Genomic DNA, 23,173 nt, shown 5'->3' on the forward strand with positions numbered 1-23,173 from the left:
GCTGAGGAGCGAGGCGCCGGGTCAATGACCGATTGCTCTGAAGTCACGGTGACCATCTTGGATGAGCATAACGGGACACAGCGTAACGGGACAAGTTTGACCTTGACCTTTGACCCTCAAAATCCGCCAAAATTGGGCAAAAATTGCCCAAAATTCCACAAAATTCGTCAAAATTTACATTTCTGTGAAAAACATTCCGCCAAAAATTCTCAAAAAATTCCACAATTTAAAAATCAGGGTTTCGAAAATCCTCAAAAGTCGTTTTGTCCTAGAAAGAACACAAATTCCTAAAAGCGGCTTAAAACTCCTAAGAGCTAGCCGCTCTAAGCCGCAGAGGTCATGACCTTGAAAATTAGGATGCCATGACAGCCATTTTGAATGATGACGTCACCGTTGCATTTTTCGTTACGGCCGCCATCTATAAAATCTTGATTTATTATCCGATTTTAATGAAATTTTTTTTTAAAATTTATAAAAAAATTCAATTAATAAAAATTTAATAAAAAATATTTAAAAATCATACATTAACGACACGAAACTCGGAGTCCTCAGTTCGAACCCGACGAGAGCAAAAAAAAAAAAAATAAAAATGGCGACCGATCCTTCCCCCCGTGGTGACTTTTGGCAGACTGACTCCCACCACTTTTTTTCAAAGCATATATATCGTCACCTAGTATGACATCATGTCCGCCATCTTGTCTTCGTTGCTGGAGACCACCATCTTGTTTTCGTCGGCGAGAGTGCACTGACGCCATGTTAGTTTAGTTCTTATCCGCTAGAGTGCAGTAATCATTTAGTACTGTGACACCCACCATCTTGAAATTTGGCCGCCATCTTGAAAATCCGTAATTATTTAGCTAGAAATTCGGGAAAAGTTCCAAAATTCATTAAATAAATCACTCATTAACTTACATATTGATTCGATCGATTACTGTCCTCGGTTCGATACCCGATCGATGCAATAATGTTTAATTTTATGTAAAAAATAATAATTTCAATAAACCATGTTCAACATTCGTAAAGAGACTTTAAATCATCTACTACCATCATCCTATCAGACAACAAGACCACCATATTGGAAATTCGTAATTGTAATGCTAGAGATTCGGGAAAAAGTTCAAAATTCATTAAATAAATTTGTAATCCATATAATGATTGATTGGATCGACCTAGGTCCTTGGTTCGATCCCTGGCCGATACAAAACAACTTTAATTTAAAAAAATACTAAAAAAGTGTTAGGTTTGAGAAAATAAAAACACCACAAGTTCTTTTAAAAAAATTTTATTACATAAATTCAATACACTACTACAAGTACAAAAAAAAACACTGACAAATTACTAAAGCCTTTTGGATTCCTCGATTCAAACAGTCTTCTTATTGTACGGACTAAGCCTTTTACATGACTTTAAATGTCTATCCGATCCGGTCATCACCGCAGCCAGAGACGGACTGAAGTTCATATCACTTATATAGTCTCATTAGCCGGTACAACACATGAGTCAAATCAATAACCATGTTCATTATACGTCTCGGAGCATTTTTTATAATGACGATGTAAGCTATCGAGACGTGAAATTAGTTTATTGCACTTATTGCACTGAAATTGTATTCTTTGAACATTATAAGAACAACCGCTTCTTTCATGTCTGCGAGCATTTGAGGTGATAGTAAATGATGCACCACAGTATTTGCACTGATGCGAAGTACGCTCTTCATTAATTGAAGTATTCAATGCTGATGAAACTTCAGCTAATGGTGGAACAGCACATATCGAAGTCTCCTCCAGTGTTGTCAGAGGCGTTGCCAACGGGATCTGCTCCAACATCGTCGGCGCCGACGTCATGGTTCCCGTAGTCGATGGTACATCCTCCATCGAGTACGACGTTAAAGTCGGCAAAGATGCCATCGAAGTCTCAAGAACAAGCAATTACACGTCTTATGCACCAGAAGAAACAAACTAGGTGATCCGTACACCGTCGACGTCAGTAACAAAACTGAGCGTCCTGCCGTCTAGGACTCGCTTATATACATGCACCGTATGGAATAATACGCTAGTCAAACCAAGAACATTTTACTAAAATACTAGAGTCAAAACAACATTAAAAAAATAGAAGCACCATCAAAAAAAAGGAAGCACACCTGGAAGCACCTTCAAAAAAGGAAAAAAAAATTGGAAGCACCGACTACGAAAAGGCAGCACACCTGGAAGCACCGACTACTTAAAGGCAGCACATTTGGCAGCACCGACAACGAAAAGGCAGCACATTTGGAAGCACCGACTACTTAAAGGCAGCACATTTGGCAGCACCGACAACGAAAAGGCAGCACATTTGGCAGCACCGACAACGAAAAGGCAGCACATTTGGAAGCACCGACAACGCAAAGGCAGCACATTTGGAAGCACCGACTACGAAAAGGCAGCACATTTGGAAGCACCGCCTACGAAAAGGCAGCACATTTGGAAGCACCGACTACGAAAAGGCAGCACATTTGGAAGCACCGACAACGAAAAGACAGCACATTTGGCAGCACCGACAACGAAAAGGCAGCACATTTGGAAGCACCGACTACGAAAAGGCAGCACATTTGGCAGCACCGACAACGAAAAGGCAGCACATTTGGCAGCACCGACAACGAAAAGGCAGCACATTTGGAAGCACCGACAACGCAAAGGCAGCACATTTGGAAGCACCGACTACGAAAAGGCAGCACATTTGGAAGCACCGACAACGAAAAGACAGCACATTTGGAAGCTCCATCAACAAAAAAAAGGCAACAAGGAAGCACAAGTTACGAGATCTAAGTCTTAGAAATCAGAATACAAGAAATAAAAACATTAAATTCTTATAATTTAAATTGTTTATTTTATTGCTTTACATTATACAAATGCAAGTAAAACAAGCCATTATTGTATGTAGCAAGCATTCCTCAGTTCCTTGAGTATGAAGGATATTTCTTTGATGCACGAATAGTTTCCTGCACAAAGCGAACCATGTAGAAGTCTTAGCCGGTCAACCAATATGTTTGGATCTTTCCATGATGTGTAATCAATCTCTTCTACCACCATCTTCCTTGCACCTTTATAAATATTATGATCTCTGGTGTCTTCCGTTTTACCACCAACCTCAGGGTAACCTTCATGTTTGAGACGGTGATCATCACAAGCTTGATCAGATTTATTTAATATATCACGTCGTTTCCACCGTTTCGGTCTCAGGACACCGTCACATTCTTCGATCTTGGCAGCTTTAGGTGCTTCATCATAGTCTATGTCTTTGTCAACAGCCTCAGAGTCACTGTAACAATCACCGTAGAAGGAATCGTCTTCACTCAATTTTCCGTAATATTTCGATGTTGATGATGTTGAAGCGTCTTCATCGTCTTCATGCTTCCTTTTTAGGAGTCCATCATTTTTACAAAGTAGGAAAGATCTACTTGAATTCGGCTGGAATATATTCTCACTTTTCACGTTAAGGATTCTTCCATTGTCTTCATTCTTCCGTAAATCATCAACCTCCTTCAATTTAAGTTCTTTGTCGAGATCGGAAGAGCCAAGAAAATTATTGTGGTAATGCAGATCACTCTTCCTTAGGATGGTAGATTCATCGTTGTCCTCTAGCTTGTACGCAGGCTTGGCGCTACAAGTTCTGCCATGTCTTTTTAGGCTCTCTCTCCGCGTAAACGACTTGCTACATCGAACACAACTTATCATATTGCGCAGTGGATTTTTAACACAGTCATTCTTCTCGTGTTGTCTTTTATTCTTTCTCAAGATAAAATCTTTACTGCAAAACTTACACCTATGTTCTTTCGATACAGCGTCAGATCCCAAATCAGAATTCATATTAGTTACTGAGACTAATGCCAGATACCAATTGAGTGTTTTAAATTAGATCCAATACTTAAATAGAAATTTTTTCATATTTCATCAGCGAGAATTAATATATCTCCTGCAAAAGTACTTTATGCATGTAGTTCTGCTTTTCAACAACAGATGTCGCCACATGTTGCTTGCAGGTAAATAATATTTAGTTATTTTATGCGGGATGCGGGATGCTCACTAACGATCGCAAAAGAAGGATGGCTTCGCTGGACTCCAAGGAAAAGGAAGTTCGTCTTGCATGTTGGTGCTCCACAGATGTCTCATGGCATAATATTAATTTGACTGAGTAATGATATGTGTTAATTCCACCTTATAAAAATATTGCAAGTTTTGATTTAGTAGCAGAAATTATCGAATTAAATGTAACTCCAAATAAAATGACATGTCTCATTAGACAAAAAAAATCCATGCAGAGAGCGGTTTCTCAGAATAGTCAGAAACACTTGAAGAAACCACAGGAATGATTGCAAGAACACGAGAAAACCATCAAAATATTGACAAGAATATTCAGGAGCACACGGAGAAAACCACCATAATATTGACAAGAATAATCGGAAGCACACGGAGAAAACCGCCACAAGTTTTCTTTGTTATCATAAAATTACAGAAAAAAATAAAAAATAAAAAAACACAACAAATTCAAAAACTGATTCTGGCTTGGACTAGAACTCTATCTTTGCTCAACAATGAGAAGTTCACAAGCTAGCATAATCAGTTTTTGAATTTGTTGTGTTTTTTTATTTTTAATTTTTTTCTGTAATTTTATGATAACAAAGAAAACTTGTGGCGGTTTTCTCCGTGTGCTTCCGATTATTCTTGTCAATATTATGGTGGTTTTCTCCGTGTGCTCCTGAATATTCTTGTAAATATTTTGATGGTTTTCTCGTGTTCTTGCAATCATTCCTGTGGTTTCTTCAAGTGTTTCTGACTATTCTGAGAAACCGCTCTCTGCATGGATTTTTTTTGTCTAATGAGACATGTCATTTTATTTGGAGTTACATTTAATTCGATAATTTCTGCTATTAAATCAAAACTTGCAATATTTTTATAAGGTGGAATTAACACATATCATTACTCAGTCAAATTAATATTATGCCATGAGACATCTGTGGAGCACCAACATGCAAGACGAACTTCCTTTTCCTTGGAGTCTAGCGAAGCCATCCTTCTTTTGCGATCGTTAGTGAGCATCCCGCATCCCGCATAAAATAACTAAATATTATTTACCTGCAAGCAACATGTGGCGACATCTGTTGTTGAAAAGCAGAACTACATGCATAAAGTACTTTTGCAGGAGATATATTAATTCTCGCTGATGAAATATGAAAAAATTTCTATTTAAGTATTGGATCTAATTTAAAACACTCAATTGGTATCTGGCATTAGTCTCAGTAACTAATATGAATTCTGATTTGGGATCTGACGCTGTATCGAAAGAACATAGGTGTAAGTTTTGCAGTAAAGATTTTATCTTGAGAAAGAATAAAAGACAACACGAGAAGAATGACTGTGTTAAAAATCCACTGCGCAATATGATAAGTTGTGTTCGATGTAGCAAGTCGTTTACGCGGAGAGAGAGCCTAAAAAGACATGGCAGAACTTGTAGCGCCAAGCCTGCGTACAAGCTAGAGGACAACGATGAATCTACCATCCTAAGGAAGAGTGATCTGCATTACCACAATAATTTTCTTGGCTCTTCCGATCTCGACAAAGAACTTAAATTGAAGGAGGTTGATGATTTACGGAAGAATGAAGACAATGGAAGAATCCTTAACGTGAAAAGTGAGAATATATTCCAGCCGAATTCAAGCAGATCTTTCCTACTTTGTAAAAATGATGGACTCCTAAAAAGGAAGCATGAAGACGATGAAGACACTTCAACATCATCAACATCGAAATATTACGGAAAATTGGGTGAAGACGATTCCTTCTACGGTGATTGTTACAGTGACTCTGAGGCTGTTGACAAAGACATAGACTATGATGAAGCACCTAAAGCTGCCAAGATCGAAGAATGTGACGGTGTCCTGAGACCGAAACGGTGGAAACGACGTGATATATTAAATAAATCTGATCAAGCTTGTGATGATCACCGTCTCAAACATGAAGGTTACCCTGAGGTTGGTGGTAAAACGGAAGACACCAGAGATCATAATATTTATAAAGGTGCAAGGAAGATGGTGGTAGAAGAGATTGATTACACATCATGGAAAGATCCAAACATATTGGTTGACCGGCTAAGACTTCTACATGGTTCGCTTTGTGCAGGAAACTATTCGTGCATCAAAAAAATATCCTTCATACTCAAGGAACTGAGGAATGCTGGCTACATACAATAATGGCTTGTTTTACTTGCATTTGTATAATGTAAAGCAATAAAATAAACAATTTAAATTATAAGAATTTAATGTTTTTATTTCTTGTATTCTGATTTCTAAGACTTAGATCTCGTAACTTGTGCTTCCTTGTTGCCTTTTTTTTTGTTGATGGAGCTTCCAAATGTGCTGTCTTTTCGTTGTCGGTGCTTCCAAATGTGCTGCCTTTTCGTAGTTGGTGCTTCCAAATGTGCTGCCTTTTCGTAGGCGGTGCTTCCAAATGTGCTGCCTTTTCGTAGTCGGTGCTTCCAAATGTGCTGCCTTTGCGTTGTCGGTGCTTCCAAATGTGCTGCCTTTTCGTTGTCGGTGCTGCCAAATGTGCTGCCTTTTCGTTGTCGGTGCTGCCAAATGTGCTGCCTTTTCGTAGTCGGTGCTTCCAAATGTGCTGCCTTTTCGTTGTCGGTGCTGCCAAATGTGCTGTCTTTTCGTTGTCGGTGCTTCCAAATGTGCTGCCTTTTCGTAGTCGGTGCTTCCAAATGTGCTGCCTTTTCGTAGGCGGTGCTTCCAAATGTGCTGCCTTTTCGTAGTCGGTGCTTCCAAATGTGCTGCCTTTTCGTTGTCGGTGCTGCCAAATGTGCTGCCTTTTCGTTGTCGGTGCTGCCAAATGTGCTGCCTTTAAGTAGTCGGTGCTTCCAAATGTGCTGCCTTTTCGTTGTCGGTGCTGCCAAATGTGTTGCCTTTAAGTAGTCGGTGCTTCCAGGTGTGCTGCCTTTTCGTAGTCGGTGCTTCCAATTTTTTTTTCCTTTTTTGAAGGTGCTTCCAGGTGTGCTTCCTTTTTTTTGATGGTGCTTCTATTTTTTTAATGTTGTTTTGACTCTAGTATTTTAGTAAAATGTTCTTGGTTTGACTAGCGTATTATTCCATACGGTGCATGTATATAAGCGAGTCCTAGACGGCAGGACGCTCAGTTTTGTTACTGACGTCGACGGTGTACGGATCACCTAGTTTGTTTCTTCTGGTGCATAAGACGTGTAATTGCTTGTTCTTGAGACTTCGATGGCATCTTTGCCGACTTTAACGTCGTACTCGATGGAGGATGTACCATCGACTACGGGAACCATGACGTCGGCGCCGACGATGTTGGAGCAGATCCCGTTGGCAACGCCTCTGACAACACTGGAGGAGACTTCGATATGTGCTGTTCCACCATTAGCTGAAGTTTCATCAGCATTGAATACTTCAATTAATGAAGAGCGTACTTCGCATCAGTGCAAATACTGTGGTGCATCATTTACTATCACCTCAAATGCTCGCAGACATGAAAGAAGCGGTTGTTCTTATAATGTTCAAAGAATACAATTTCAGTGCAATAAGTGCAATAAACTAATTTCACGTCTCGATAGCTTACATCGTCATTATAAAAAATGCTCCGAGACGTATAATGAACATGGTTATTGATTTGACTCATGTGTTGTACCGGCTAATGAGACTATATAAGTGATATGAACTTCAGTCCGTCTCTGGCTGCGGTGATGACCGGATCGGATAGACATTTAAAGTCATGTAAAAGGCTTAGTCCGTACAATAAGAAGACTGTTTGAATCGAGGAATCCAAAAGGCTTTAGTAATTTGTCAGTGTTTTTTTTTGTACTTGTAGTAGTGTATTGAATTTATGTAATAAAATTTTTTTAAAAGAACTTGTGGTGTTTTTATTTTCTCAAACCTAACACTTTTTTAGTATTTTTTTAAATTAAAGTTGTTTTGTATCGGCCAGGGATCGAACCAAGGACCTAGGTCGATCCAATCAATCATTATATGGATTACAAATTTATTTAATGAATTTTGAACTTTTTCCCGAATCTCTAGCATTACAATTACGAATTTCCAATATGGTGGTCTTGTTGTCTGATAGGATGATGGTAGTAGATGATTTAAAGTCTCTTTACGAATGTTGAACATGGTTTATTGAAATTATTATTTTTTACATAAAATTAAACATTATTGCATCGATCGGGTATCGAACCGAGGACAGTAATCGATCGAATCAATATGTAAGTTAATGAGTGATTTATTTAATGAATTTTGGAACTATTCCCGAATTTCTAGCTAAATAATTACGGATTTTCAAGATGGCGGCCAAATTTCAAGATGGTGGGTGTCACAGTACTAAATGATTACTGCACTCTAGCGGATAAGAACTAAACTAACATGGCGTCAGTGCACTCTCGCCGACGAAAACAAGATGGTGGTCTCCAGCAACGAAGACAAGATGGCGGACATGATGTCATACTAGGTGACGATATATATGCTTTGAAAAAAAGTGGTGGGAGTCAGTCTGCCAAAAGTCACCACGGGGGGAAGGATCGGTCGCCATTTTTATTTTTTTTTTTTTACGCTCGTCGGGTTCGAACTGAGGACTCCGAGTTTCGTGTCGTTAATGTATGATTTTTAAATATTTTTTATTAAATTTTTATTAATTGAATTTTTTTATAAATTTAAAAAAAAATTTCATTAAAATCGGATAATAAATCAAGATTTTATAGATGGCGGCCGTAACGAAAAATGCAACGGTGACGTCATCATTCAAAATGGCTGTCATGGCATCCTAATTTTCAAGGTCATGACCTCTGCGGCTTAGAGCTGTTAGCTCTTAGGAGTTTTAAGCCGCTTTTAGGAATTTGTGTTCTTTCTAGGACAAAACGACTTTTGAGGATTTTCGAAACCCTGATTTTTAAATTGTGGAATTTTTTGAGAATTTTTGGCGGAATGTTTTTCACAGAAATGTAAATTTTGACGAATTTTGTGGAATTTTGGGCAATTTTTGCCCAATTTTGGCGGATTTTGAGGGTCAAAGGTCAAGGTCAAACTTGTCCCGTTACGCTGTGTCCCGTTATGCTCATCCAAGATGGTCACCGTGACTTCAGAGCAATCGGTCATTGACCCGGCGCCTCGCTCCTCAGCCTGAAGCCTGTCCTCGGTCCGGCTATTATATACTACTATGGATGTTGCGCCAGTAACTTCGGAGGCTTTTAATGAATGATGGACTTTTTCGCGCGTCGGTGCAAATACTGTGGCATGTCATACACTAACACTTCAAACATTCGCAGACATGAAACAAGCGGATTTCTGAATAATGCACAAGAAAAAATACTATTTCAGTGCATCAAATGTAGTAAAGTAATTTCTCGACTAGATAGTCTAAATCGATTTTATGATATCCACCCTGTGTCAGTTAAGTGCAAACAAGAACCTTTTTTGCAAATGTTAAACTGGTCTTTGTTTTGACCTGAGTTTCATGCCATTCGCTGCGAGTATATGAGGACTGGGTGATGCGATTCTCAGGATAACTCTGGCTCTTGTTTATTGCGGATAGTCTTGTTTGACTAGTCTGGTGCATAAGTCTCGTAATTGTCTATTCTCGGGAATTCGATGACATCTTTACCACCTTTAACGACGACCTCGATGGAAGCTTTATCGTTAACAGTGCAGGCCTCGAGGGCAACGTTGCTGACACCTCCGGATATTTCTATGGCGACGACGACGGTGACAACGCATAATCTGCTAGCAACGGCGTCTACAGTTTCACCAACTGTTCCACCGTAGCAGGAGATAATAATGCCTGTAGTGTTTTCAGCAGCAGGAAAATTGTTGTCAGCGGTGCCAGTGTAATCGATAATCAATAAAGGATGCAGAAACTAACGGTGTTCCATCCTCCAGCTGTACGTATTGTGATCATATCAAAAACTTGAAAATTCATGATACCATAGAACGCGACAATAAAAATAACTCTGAACACATTGAATATCAGTGCAAGAGGTGTTGTACGAAAGTTTATATTTATGCAATGAAAGATTAACAAGACACATCAGGAATTGTGATGGACTGGTTGCGCATTCATCGGGATCAAACTGTATCTTCTGTGGCAAGACCTTTACGCTCATGTTCAGTGCGAGGCATCATAAAATATGTCACTGTTTTTTTAACGAAACGGATAACTCTGTTCTGTGTGCTGTATGTGGTAATTAACTGTCATGTGGATATGCCCTGAAATTACATGCTAAGGTATGCAAAAAACTTACTTTACACTGTAAGGAGACTGTAGAACTCGATAAAAGCTTGTAATTTGTTTGTTTTTCTACTTGTGGTAGTGCAGAAATTATGTAAATTTTTTTTTGTCTGTAAATAAACTTGTGCTAATGTAATTCTTGAACCTGTCAATTTTATGGTAAATATATGTGATATTTAATAAAAAATTATTTGCATTGAATAAGGATTGAAGAAAGGACAGGAATCTATCGATTTAATCAGTAAACTAACGCATTATTTTATTGATGAATTTTGGAATTTTCCCCGAATTTCTAGCTAAATAAATAATACATTTCAGTATGGCAGCCAGTATGTCATCATCGGCTTACTGGAGGCTGTTAGTAGAGTAATTTAAGCTTCGTTTAGGAATTTCCACCACATTTATTTGAATTAATAGTTCTTACAATAAATTTAATATTTTGCATCGATCAAGTATCGAACCAAGGACATGAATAGTTCAAATCAATTAGTTTTTGATGAGTGATTCTTTTGATGAATTTTGAAATATTTTCGCAATTTCTAGCTAAATAATTACTAATTTCCAGGATGGCAACTAAGACGATCGACAAGATGGCAACTAAGACGATCGACAAGATGGCGGGCATCTTCGCAGTAAATAATAATGAACTCTAGCTTGGGGAAAATATATATTGCGGTAGTGCACTCTGACATACGATGTGACACTAGCACTTCTGGTAGCAAGTATTGCTAATAACGATGGCTGCCTCCAGTAGATGAAAAAAATTGGTGACTATGTGATGTCAATCCAAAATGACAGCCTCCAGAAGACGAAAACAAGATGGCTGACGTGATCTCATACTAGCTGCAGTTATATGTACATTGGTATTAGTGGCGGGAGGTCAGTCTGTCGGTGACATCCGTGGAGGCAGGATCCGTCACAATTTTTTTTTGCTTTCACTGGGTTCGATCCGAAGACTCAAGCTCCATCACATAAAGACATTTTTAAATTAATATTTTTAAAATAATTATGACAAAGTTTTTAAATTTTAAATATTTTCCCAATTTATAGCATAATGATTACCTACGGATTTCAAGATGATGGCCTTAATGAAATTTTCAGCAGTTAAATTATACACCACAAAGGATGAAAACAGAATGGTAGAATATTTTAATACATTTATTATTATATATTTTTTTATGAATTTTACATTTTTCCCAAATTCTTCTGATAATGGTAATTTATTTTCAAGATTTCGGCCATAATGAAAATTGCAACGATACTATAATTCGAAATGGCGGAATCTAAGATAACGGAATCCAAGATGGCGGATTCAAAATGGCGGCTGAGGTCAAGGTCAAGATCAATTTAAGGTCATCCAAGACGGCCGCCATGATGTCACAATACAAAATAGTGGTCATCGGCTCCTCGGCTACTCACTCCTAATCCTGACCCCGGATCTACAATTATATACGACTTTAGATTGTCGAATTTTTGCGGTGATTTTTAATTGGTTTTGATTTAAGTGATTGATTTTATTGTTGCTTTAGTAGTTAAAAATAAACAAATGGTAGCACCAACTTGCAGACAACGCATGTTATACACAATTCTAGTGCACTAAAATGTGTAAAAAATAATAGAATATGTGTGTGACAAATTATTGCTGTCAAACTAGCGTAATATATAGCAGATGGAATGGAAAATATGCTCCGCGCTCCGGACAAGGGCTCGTTGGAACTTTTATAACAATTGTTCATGTAAAAATAATTTTTATTTCTTATTTTATTTTATTTTGTATTGTGTTTGTTGTGGAAAATTTTGCATGGTAAGGTTACTCCTATTTTACTCTTGGTTAGAATGCCATTCTGCGAGACATGCTTCGTATCCGAAAACTATGTATTGTAGAAATTATTTGGCCCTACGCTTGTAATTATTTTCATGGTTCGTATAAAGAGTAGTGTGTATATGGCATGCCTTATGGTGGCACCATTGTTACTTAGTCGAGAATCTATCTTGTATAAATTCCTTGTTCGTTTTAGGACCGGCGATGAGATAGTGTAAGAAAAGACTGCAATCTTCTATTTTGATCTCACATAAAGTTGAACCCATGAACTTAGCTTTTTCCGGTAACAGTCAATACTTATTGAAAGAGAAATGCCCTAATTACTTTCATGCACCGGACTAAATCGAACAAAATTTCAGTTAAATCATTAAGTTAAAAATTAGTAATAAATCGTTTACATTTCCTGATTTTTTTTGGTTATTTATTAAGATGGAGGTGGACTTCATCAAAAATATTATGAATGGCTAGGCGTCTGACGATTTCGTGATCGTCATTAGTATGCTTTACTAGCTAACACGTAAAGCAATATGTAGATAAACACTAGCATATTCTAGAAGATTAAAAAAAAAATATATCCAAAATTGTGGCCATAATGGTAGGAGTGACGTATGCTTTTGTAATATGTTGGGAGGTCGGTCTGCTGGTGAACATCGTAGAAAAAGTATGTGTCTCCATTTTTCATGAGGGCATACAAAATCGCACATATTTTTTTCCGAAATCAGTTATATACGTATTTTTATTTCAAAAAGAATTTCTATACAGTTTGTTATAGCTTTTGTTATTTTTTAACTTTAGCCTACTAGGTTTTTGCTCATTTCTGGTTCAAACCATGTATTCGGAACCTAAATATGTATTTTTTTACTAAGAATCTATTTATTAAAAAAAATAATTATCATTTTTTAAGATTATTTCAAATTTTTAAACTATCAATTGTTTTTCAATATTAATTGGTGTATAATACTGCTACCTATAACTATTTTTAAGACTTGAAAATGGCATCTTCTAGAATTTTTAGTATTCTTTAGTATTTAAAAATTTTTTAAGGCCAAATTCATTAACTCAATTGTAATATATTTTTTAAAGGAAATGAGTCTCGTAACAAAGGGAAATGGCCCACCTCTTAATTTAATTTTGGAGGCTTGAAAGCCAATTTCGGAATATTTTGGTAAAAAGAAAGGAAATGTTGTAGGAAAATGTGAAGATCGTACAAAAATGGTTATCATCATGTCACAAATCTAAGTTGTGATTCAGCTTCTTGGCTTTTTTTAACCTGAAGCCTATGCTCTGAACAACTGAGTATGTTCCACAAAAGTCGTCCTTGCCGGTCGCCAGTGCCCTCCGGCGAAGGACGAGCAGCCGACGCGGCTGACGCAGCTGACGCAGCTGGTGCAGATATCCCAGGGCAGCTTGCTGGGCTCCACCAGCTCCACGGCAGACGGCACCAGGTACTACCAGTTCCTGGGGATCCCGTACGCCAAGCCACCGCTGGGGAAGCTAAGGTTCCGGGTAAGCCCTTGTGTAGTTGGCACAGGCCACACTACCTTTCCTACTGGCAGTGCTGTGGTAGCTCAAAAATCACATCAGCCTGCTTGTGCTCGCACTGCCGGACTTCTGGCTGTCCAGTAGCTTCAAAGAAAAAAAAAATTGGTTGTCTGTAAAGTCGGTTTACGGACGATAGTTTAATGTGACGTCATAACAAAACATTGATGAAATGATTGCATACTTTTATGAATAAAATTGAATCATTTTTATTGAATTATCACTATTTTGTATGGATAAAAAGAAGGAGTGAAATGAAATCTACAATTTAATTGATACATTTACTTTTATTTGCACTCATTAATTCAAGTATGTTTATTACTTTAACGAAGAGATTATTTTAACTATAACTTTTATACATTTCTTGCTATTTAACTTCTTCCAATCTGTGTTATTCTGTTAAGGATAGGACGATGATAGGAAAAGTAGGAAACGAATGGGAGTGTTTCAAGTTTAATGTGCCTCGAAAAAGTCAAATCGATGGTTGTTCCAATATAGTGGAAGAGAGATAGATGTGGCGCAAGCGTACAATGAGCGTAACGGGACACAGTGCAACGGGACAATGTGCTTAACGGGATACTTTTTCGTGCGTACAGCCGGCGTTCATCGGTTTATTAGACGTTGTCACGTCAAAAATGATATTCAACAAAAATGCCAAAATCTTCATCCTTCAGCATTCTTCAGCAGCTGCATGTTGTAAATGAATGCTTGTCAGTGGCATCGGCTACTAACACATAGGCAACAAAACAGTTGCTCTGTCTAGGGTTCAGGGCGTAACTCTTACGGCGCGAGGATCTCATGAACCCTATCTGAGGCTGGGGCATTACTGGAGAGCACCATGTTGGTACCTCATTGTTCCGACCCGAAGCAGTATCCATCATCATCTTTGGTTTTCCTGTGAAATCATTATGGAACGAGTGTTGTGCCATAGCCCCTAGACTCGCTTTTCAGGGTACTCGGGTACGTATCGTGGTCCGTCCATCCTGGTTTCAGTTTCCCATAGTTTCCCGAAATCACTCCGGGATATACTGGTATGCTTTCTTACTACAGATCGTGACTGATCCCGTCCCTATGTTTTATTTAACACATGTACATCTAAAGATTCTGTTAAATATTTCCGTACAATTCATAAACTAATCGTGTCTTCACATTTCGCCGACCTTCATTATGGAAGACGAGGATGCAAGCGCCGCGAATGGAGCACAAGTGGAAATTCGTGTTTGACCTCGATGAGAGTTTCTTTATTCAGCTCACATAGTGGACTAAAGGTATGGTGACCTGAGAAAAATAGCAGATACCGAAGTAAGAATCCTCAACCTTGCTCCAGGCTCCTGAAGACCCCGAGCCCTGGTCTGGGGTGAGGAACGCTACAGTCCACGGGCCGACGTGTCAGGTCGGGACTGAAGGAGGCTCCGAGAACTGCCTCTTCATCAATGTCTTCACGCCACAGGTAGGTCAAGACATCAACTCCATCAATTGTAGATTGGTATTTAAGGCACTGCAATTTTCACTTAGCTCTTACTTAGTGATGGGTCGAATCCCAATTTTCGCGAATTTAAATCTAGAAGATGAATCCCAGAGAGCACCTCGAATGTACTCTTGAGTCCGAATCAAAGTGTTAAATTTTTTAAAATAGAATAATGCTTACTAAATTAAAAAAAATAGTAACAATGGCGTTGAAACATTCTACTTTATTAATGGTTGTTTCACAAACTAAGTTTCAGATTAAATATGTAATGAAATTGAATTTTTATAAATACACTTTAACAGTACAATATCTTGGGGAATGGTAAGAGCATAGACATGAAAAACTAATTGACGTAGTAAACTTCCGAGGTTATCAGTGTTGAAAATTACTCTCCATATTTCACTGTTATCAAAACAGCATCCTTTACTAAGTATCGTGGGGGGCGGGGTGAAAGGGGGGGGGGGGGGTTAACATGGCAACTAACAAAATTTATTTACATTTTAAATATTCATTAGCAAATTTTACTTTGATATGTGGTAAATGTCAAGCAATTCATAAAATATTGAAATGAATGTATGCGTGGGGCAGGGCAAATAGTTCTAGCTTTGGCCGACAGAGCGCATACGATGGCCGTGCAATAACCGCGCTGCAAGACCAAAGCATCTCGTCGGAAAGGGGAGGAAGGAAGTTTTAATGCGCTGTGTAGCCGTGTTAAAGCCTGTTCTACAACGACACTACACGTAAACGGAGACGGATCTCACGGAACATAGTTCATACAATGGCACACAGACGGAGACGCACCCGTACGGCCTGTTCCATTTACGTTGCTCCGTGCGACCAATAGAAGCTGAGTATTTGGCTGCGGTGTATAGCCATGTTTTTTATGTTCTAAGTATTTAAAAAAAATGTTTCAAGTACAAAAATATCTCGTCTTCTGCTATTACTTTGTCGTTTATTTTTATTATATATGTCAATCCTGTCCATGCTATAATCTTGAAGCATAATATTTATTATTAGATTAATTAAATTATAATTTCGTGACCTTGAAATGAAATATCATTGGTTGTCATTTGTTACGTTTCCGGGCATTGTGGAAGTAGCAGAGATGCGATAGTGAAATGTTCCGAGAGATTCGTCTACGTTTACGTAATCCATATCCATTTACGTGTTCCGTCTCCGTTTCCGTGCCATTGTAGAGCGCTCGGGAATAATCAGACTACTCACAGGGGAACATAGCAGAGGAACTCGAGCACTCAGTGACTGTACTGTGCCAACGCTGGGAGCATTGCAGGCTGAGTGCCAGCGCTCGTGCAACCGGCTGCCATATTCATACAGGATGTTTTATTTTTCAGTTGGCAACCACTGGAAGTAACTCCTGTCTTCTACCAGTCATGGTTTACATCCATGGCGGGGCGTTTGTGGAAGGCTCAGGAAACATTTCCCCGGGACACCTGATGGACTACAGGGTGGTGGTGGCCTCCATCAACTATCGTCTCAATGTATTCGGTAAGTTAGCATTCACAAAAAATTTAGAAACCTTGTTAGCTTGTATGTTTTTCTTATTTACACTAGGAACCAGCAATGACGTATTTTATGGAACATACTCTGAAGTATAATTTAGTTGTTCAGAGCTTAGGCTTCAGGTTAAAAAGTCAAGATGCTGAGTTCCAACTTTGATTTGTGACATAATGATAACCATTTTGTATGATCTTCACATTTTCCTACAAAATTTCATTTTTTTAGCCAAACTATCCCGAAATTCCCTTCCATGCTCCGAAATTAAATTAAGAGGTGGGCCATTTTCCTTTGTTACGAGACTCATTTCCTTTTAAAAATATTTCAATTGAATTGATGATTTTGGCCTTAAAAAATTTAAATACTAAAGAAAACTAAAAATTCTAGAAGATGAGAGGCGGTCGTGAGAGCACCCGGAAACAACACCCAGCTCAGTCAGCATTACCACAGGAAGCATGGGACAGTCTGTCCTGCAAGAGAGAAACATAAATATCAGTTGGATTTATGGGCTGATACCAAACTGTTATTATCACTGGGACGTCAATTCGACCTGCAGCTCGGATAAGATGAGCTCCTACTTAATTTTGGCCTTGCAGATCTAGCGCAAACCTAATTAGAAGGCTGAAACATCCATCCTTCATCACAGTTTATTCGAACACGTGAAAATGTTTTTGAACAGCGACAGCTACTCATACGACATGAACATGGATTTTGAAAATGATGGCATATATCTGCCTTCCCAGATGTATTTGCAGTTCCAAACTTCGTATCATGGTTGCAAATCATATCCCAACTTGAGCCTAGACACATATAAAACCACGGTGCTGCTTCTGGTATTTGTAGTAAGTAAACAATACGAATTTATAAGCATTGCTATTATAGACTGAACATATGAAATCTTTAAGAAAATAGACACCCCAGATAACCCAACAGCCAACTACCTTTAACTAAAAAACAAAATCCTTCATTATGATAAGTGTTCCATCCTCGTAAAAATGCTTATCTAGAAAAATTATACGAAAACGATAGTATAGAGAATTTAGACATCACGACGTACTGCAATTTACATGGTTTTCAGAGCCAATATGGTTTCATTCTGCAGGAAACTGCTGTAACTTATGAAGATGATGGCAGGAATCAAACATTTTCCTTCTTGCCTTCGCTGGAAACTTATGATTGAATAGAGCAAGAGGGCCAATGAATAGCTAACAAAGTACAACCATGGCTTGTTATTGGAAAACAACGAGAAATTCTATACCATCAAATGAAAAACAGTATTGACGTTTTATTTCTTCAAAACTGGCTGGCATAATTTATGTCGCTGGGCTCGAGCAATAAAATTTTCAGCTATTTTTAAGATAAAGCCACCTAAATTACAGATTTGCAAGCTGAATATGGTTGTCCTCACCTACTCAAGCGGCGTATGGCAATTAGGGCCGGCAGTAGTGTGTTTGCAACAAGTTTGTGTATGTGCCTGCGCAAAGCGAAACTTACAGATATCGCGCAAACTGTTTTCCGGATGCGAATAAAAATTATTACCTCTGTAGCCGCGAGGCTACTGATTATTCGGGAGGGGCAGGTAGGCCATGCTAGAATAAACAGATAGGCCTACTGTTGCACAATATTTATTTGCGCCGTAGAGTGCGCTAGCAAATTTACATCTGTGTACAGTTCACAACAGCCTACTCGTCTAAGAGACAGACTGGAACTGTCTCTCCTTTCCTTCTCGCCAGCCTGCTAGCCCGCGCGGAGGAGGGGTGATAATCCCCTTGGGATCCGGGCTAACGGGACTCCTGGAGGGTGCGCTGCATTCTGGCCCAGGGGTGTACAAACACCGACGGGATCGCCGGTGCTGACAGCCGCATGGTTGGCGTAGTGCAGTAGACGTCTTCACGATGTACCGCCACAGTACCCCCCTGCCAGTGACTTGCGCACAAGTTATGAGAAACCACCTTGGAAGCGGACTTGGCGGCCAGATTGACGTGTTGCAGTTTGGGGAGGCACAATGTTGACATCCAGATGATTCGTTGGAGCGGCCATCCCAGCAGCAGAACGTGGTATGTCGTGGTCCTCTGGAATTATGTCACGGATGGTGTATGCAGGTTTGAGGCGATCGATGGAAACAGTAGCCTGCCTACCATGCATTTGGATAGTCGCAGTTTTTCCTGAGCGACTAACAACAGGGAAAGGTTCCTCATAAGGAGGTTGCAAGCACCCTTTTGAACCATCGTGGCGAACAAAGACCTCAGTGGATGTGGCAAGATCCTTGAAAACGAATGTTCTCGGCTTATCATGTCTTGTGCCACCAACTGGTCGGAGTTCACGGAAGTGCTGCCGAAGCTCTTGGATAAGGCCCGGGGCCTCCAGTTGTCTTGCATCAGGATGGGCGACAAGAAACTCGCCGGGTAGGCGTAGTGGTTGGCCATATACCAAATCTGCTGCAGAAGCACGGAGATCTTCGCGCCATGCTACTCTGATGCCTAAGAGTATGGTTGGTAAAATGTCCACCCAGTGCTCTGTCATATGGCAACGTATGGCGGCCTTGAGCTGTCTGTGCATTCGCTCCACCATGCCATTGGAGGCAGGATGAAATGCAGTGGTCCGAAAGCGAGTCATTCCCGTCAGGTTACTGAGATCCCTGAAAAGGCAGGACTCGAACTGGCGCCCTTGGTCGGTAGTGATTTGTAGGGGAGTTCCAAAGCCTACAACCCAGTTGGCATAAAATGCTCGAGCTATGGTATTAGCCTCAATGTTATCCACAGGAACTACCTCTGGCCAGCGGGTGAAGCGGTCTATGATGGTCACACAATAACAGTAGCCTTGTGAAACAGGCAAGGGTCCCACAATGTCGATGTGGACATGGTCAAAGCGGGAGGATGGTGGAATGAAGGAGCCAACAGGGGAAGAAACTTGGCGAGAAATCTTGGAGCGCTGGCAGCGTAGACAGGCACGGGCCCATCTTCGACAGTCCGATTTGACAGAGGGCCATACAAATCTTTGGGTGACCAACCGTACAGATGCATTAATGCCTGGGTGAGCCAGCTGGTGTACCAAGTTGAATGCATCCTGGCGAAATCGGGCTGTGACGAAGGGTCGTGGTGTTGGTGTGGAGACATCGCAGTAGATCTCTGTTGGGGAATCTGGCAAGCATATCTTCTGCAGCTGCAGGCCAGAATCTAGTTGTAGAAACCTTTGTAGTTCTTCATCCTCAGCCTGTAAGGCCGCAAGGGCTTGGTAATCAAGGGTTGCAGCGACAGCATCCACTCTAGACAGGGCATCGGTAACGATGTTATGGGACCCCGTGATATGCCTAATGTCTGTGGTGAACTGGCTAATAAAATCAATATGTCGGGATCTCCGAGGTGTGCACTTGTCGGGGTTTTGCTGGAAGGCATAAACGAGAGGCTTGTGGTCGGTAAAAACAGAGAAATGTCTGCCTTCGACCATATGGCGAAATTGATGGATCCCTAAATAAATAGCTAGTAGCTCCCGATCATAGGCACCATATTTTTGCTGAGCAGGGTTGAATTTCTTGGAGAAGAATGCTAACGGCTGCCAGGATCCTTGTACAAACTGTTGGAGAACTGCTCCCATTGCAAAATCGGAAGCATCTGCCATTATTGCTAAGGGTGCAGACGAACTTGGATGGGCGAGCAGGGTGGCTTCAGCAAGGCTAGTTTTGCACTTCTCAAAGGCACTGTCGCTGTCAGGTGTCCATGTTAACAGGGCTTTGCCTTTCACATCATCCTTTAGAAGTTCGTGAAGGGGAGCCTGCAACTGGGCAGCCTTGGGAATGAAGCGCCGGTAGAAGTTTAGCATTCCTGTAAACTGGCGTAGCTGCTTCGCCGTAACTGGTTTTTTGTAGTGGAGTATAGCATCAACCTTCTCTGGGACGGGCGTGGTCCCATCTGCTGAGATATTATGTCCTAAGAATGTCACTTGTGGTTTGCCAAATATGCACTTGGATGGGTTAATAAGTAGCCCATACTGAGCAAGGCGTCGGAAGAGTTCCTCGAGGTGTTGTCTATGTTCTACCTCATTGATGGAAGCTACCAAGATATCATCAAGGTAAGACACGCAAAATTCAAGTCCTCTGAGAACTTCGTCTATGAAACTCTGAAAAATCTGAGCAGCATTACGAAGGCCGAAAGACATAAATGGGAATTCATAAAGTCCAAACGGAGTTGTAATGGCAGTTTTTGGAATATCAGCTGGTGCAACTGGGATTTGACTGTAGGCTCTCACAAGGTCAATAGTTGAGAAGATTGTTTTTCCGCAAAGAGTGTGAGAGAAGTCTTGTATGTGGGGAATAGGATATCTGTCTGGAATTGTGCGTGCATTGAGCAACCGATAGTCCCCACATGGCCTCCATTCCTCCCATTTTTTGAGTACCATGTGCAGAGGTGAAGACCAGGAGCTGTCAGAAGGGCGAGCAGTGCCAAGTTTGAGCATTGATTCAAACTCCTTCTTTGCAATCGTGAGTTTGTCCGGTGCCAAACGACGTGGTTTGCTGAACACAGGCTGCCCAGCTGTAGTGCGGATATGGTGTACTGCAGAATGTTGGACAAGATGTGGTGTACCAGATGGGCGGGTAAGACACATACTTTTGGAGGAGTTCGAGGTAGTGAGATGATTGAGGCAGAGTCCTGACACTACTGATGTCACTTGTAGCCTTGTGGCAGACAGAGGCTGTCTACTAGGTGCTGATTCCGAATGTCTACCAACAGGCCGTAATGGTGGAGGAAATCAGCACCGATGATTGGTTTGGTAACATCGGCCACCACAAAATGCCAGACAAAATCACGCCTGAGTCCTAAGTTTAAAGTTAGGGTGAGGAAGCTTTAAGTCCAAATATTTGAGCCATTGGCTGCGAACAAGACATAATTACACTTGGGCCGCCTTCCAGGCAGTCTAGCGCAAGGAAACACACAAATGTCAGCACCCGTGTCAACCAAAAACTGTACCTTTGTGACCTTGTCCGAGATGAAGAGGCGGCTGCCTGAAGTTGGGGTTGGATCACTAGCCACCATCAGCGAGTCCCCTGCATGTTTCCCGAGCTGTATTCGCAGGGCTGAACACACTTTCGCGCCCCATCGCCAAAGCAACGATGGTACCAGCAGATCCCCTGCAAGCTCCTGCTGCAGGAACGTTGCTGGCGTGATGCAGATGGGGAGCGGTCGCGGCGACTGTCGTGCTGGCCAAGACGAGTAGCGGATGCTACAGCTGCGATATCCTGTCGCAGTGTTGTGGCCATCTCTCCTATTTTGGCAGTCATGAGGATTGACATTTTCTCGAACATGGATTCCAATGAGTCTGCTTCTGCCATCTGTGGTCTCGGATTTGTATCCGCGATGGCGTCTGCAAGCTCGGCTAATGAGTCTAACGAAGAATTTGTTTGTGTCACCAAGATCGCTTGTGTTGATGGTGGTAAACGACCCAGCCACAATTACTTCAGAAGGTCATCTGGAACAATTGTTCCTGCCAAACTGCGGAGGTGCCGTAGAAACTGCGAAGGCCTTCGGTCAGCGACTTTCTCGTGTTCCAGTAGTTGTTTCGTCTTCCGTTCCTGTGACGCACTTAACCTCTTTATAAGTTCTGATTTGAGTTGGCCATACTTGTCCTCGGTCGAGGGATGGACAAGTATATCGCGCACTTCGATCGCGTATTTACAGTCCAAATGGCCTGCCACATAGTTGAATTTGGTTTCGTCGGATTTGACACCTGCTAGGGCAAAATGGTTTTCCACTTGAACGAACGACATTTCCGGGTCTGGAGCACGCAACACGCTTGATGGAGACGGTTGATGATGGGGGTTCAGCCATAACTGAGGAAGTGTTATAGAGTGATAATGACACTAAAAAAAAAACGAGGTGCGATTATGTGCTGGAGCCCGATGCATCTGCCTGGACTGTGTCGCCGAACACCAACATGACTCCTACTTGCATATCACAACGAGTCTCGGAAGTCCGAAGTATGTGCTGGAAGTGTCATAGAACTCGTTCATTTCCTCTACTTAACGGCAGTGCGGATGTCGAGCGGCGCGGGTGATGTGCGGCGCGGGTGACATGCGGCGCGGATGACACGCGGCGCGGATGACTTGCGGCGTGGGTGATGTGCGACGCGGATGACGTGACACGCGGACGACTTGCGGCGCGGGTGATGTACGACGCGGATGACGTGACACGCGGACGACTTGCGGCGCGGGTGATGTACGACGCGGATGACGTGCGTTGCGGATGATGTGCGTCGCGGGTGATGTGCAACGCGGATGACGTGCAACGCGGATGACGGACGGCGCGAGCGATGTGTCTTGCGGGCGACGTGCGACGCGCGTAACATGCGGTGCGACAGGTCGCTTATATTACGCAAAACATGAATATCGCGTGACACTTATATCGGAACGCATACTAGCCTTGCCCCTATCACGTCGGGGTCACCACTGTAGCCGGGAGGCTACTGATTATTTGGGAGGGGCAGGTAGGTCATGCTAGAATAAACAGATAGGTCTACTGTTGCACTCTATTAATTTGCGCCGTAGAGTGCGCTAGCAAATTTACATCTGTG

At 41.2% G+C, this 23,173-nt stretch overlaps 1 protein-coding gene across 1 annotated transcript in view; it reads left to right on the forward strand.

The window, feature by feature from the left end:
• LOC134537211 (esterase FE4-like) overlaps positions 1 to 23,173 on the forward strand; it is a 70,067-nt gene that overhangs the window by 37,386 nt on the left and 9,508 nt on the right. The window contains exons 2-4 of the mRNA XM_063377476.1: positions 13,420 to 13,593; positions 14,954 to 15,076; positions 16,447 to 16,600. Of these exons, the coding sequence (XP_063233546.1) occupies positions 13,420 to 13,593; positions 14,954 to 15,076; positions 16,447 to 16,600 (451 nt within the window). The remainder of the gene's footprint in view (positions 1 to 13,419; positions 13,594 to 14,953; positions 15,077 to 16,446; positions 16,601 to 23,173) is intronic.

The sequence above is a fragment of the Bacillus rossius genome, chromosome 12 (genome assembly GCF_032445375.1).
Source record: "Bacillus rossius redtenbacheri isolate Brsri chromosome 12, Brsri_v3, whole genome shotgun sequence".
NCBI classification, from domain to species: domain Eukaryota; kingdom Metazoa; phylum Arthropoda; class Insecta; order Phasmatodea; family Bacillidae; genus Bacillus; species Bacillus rossius.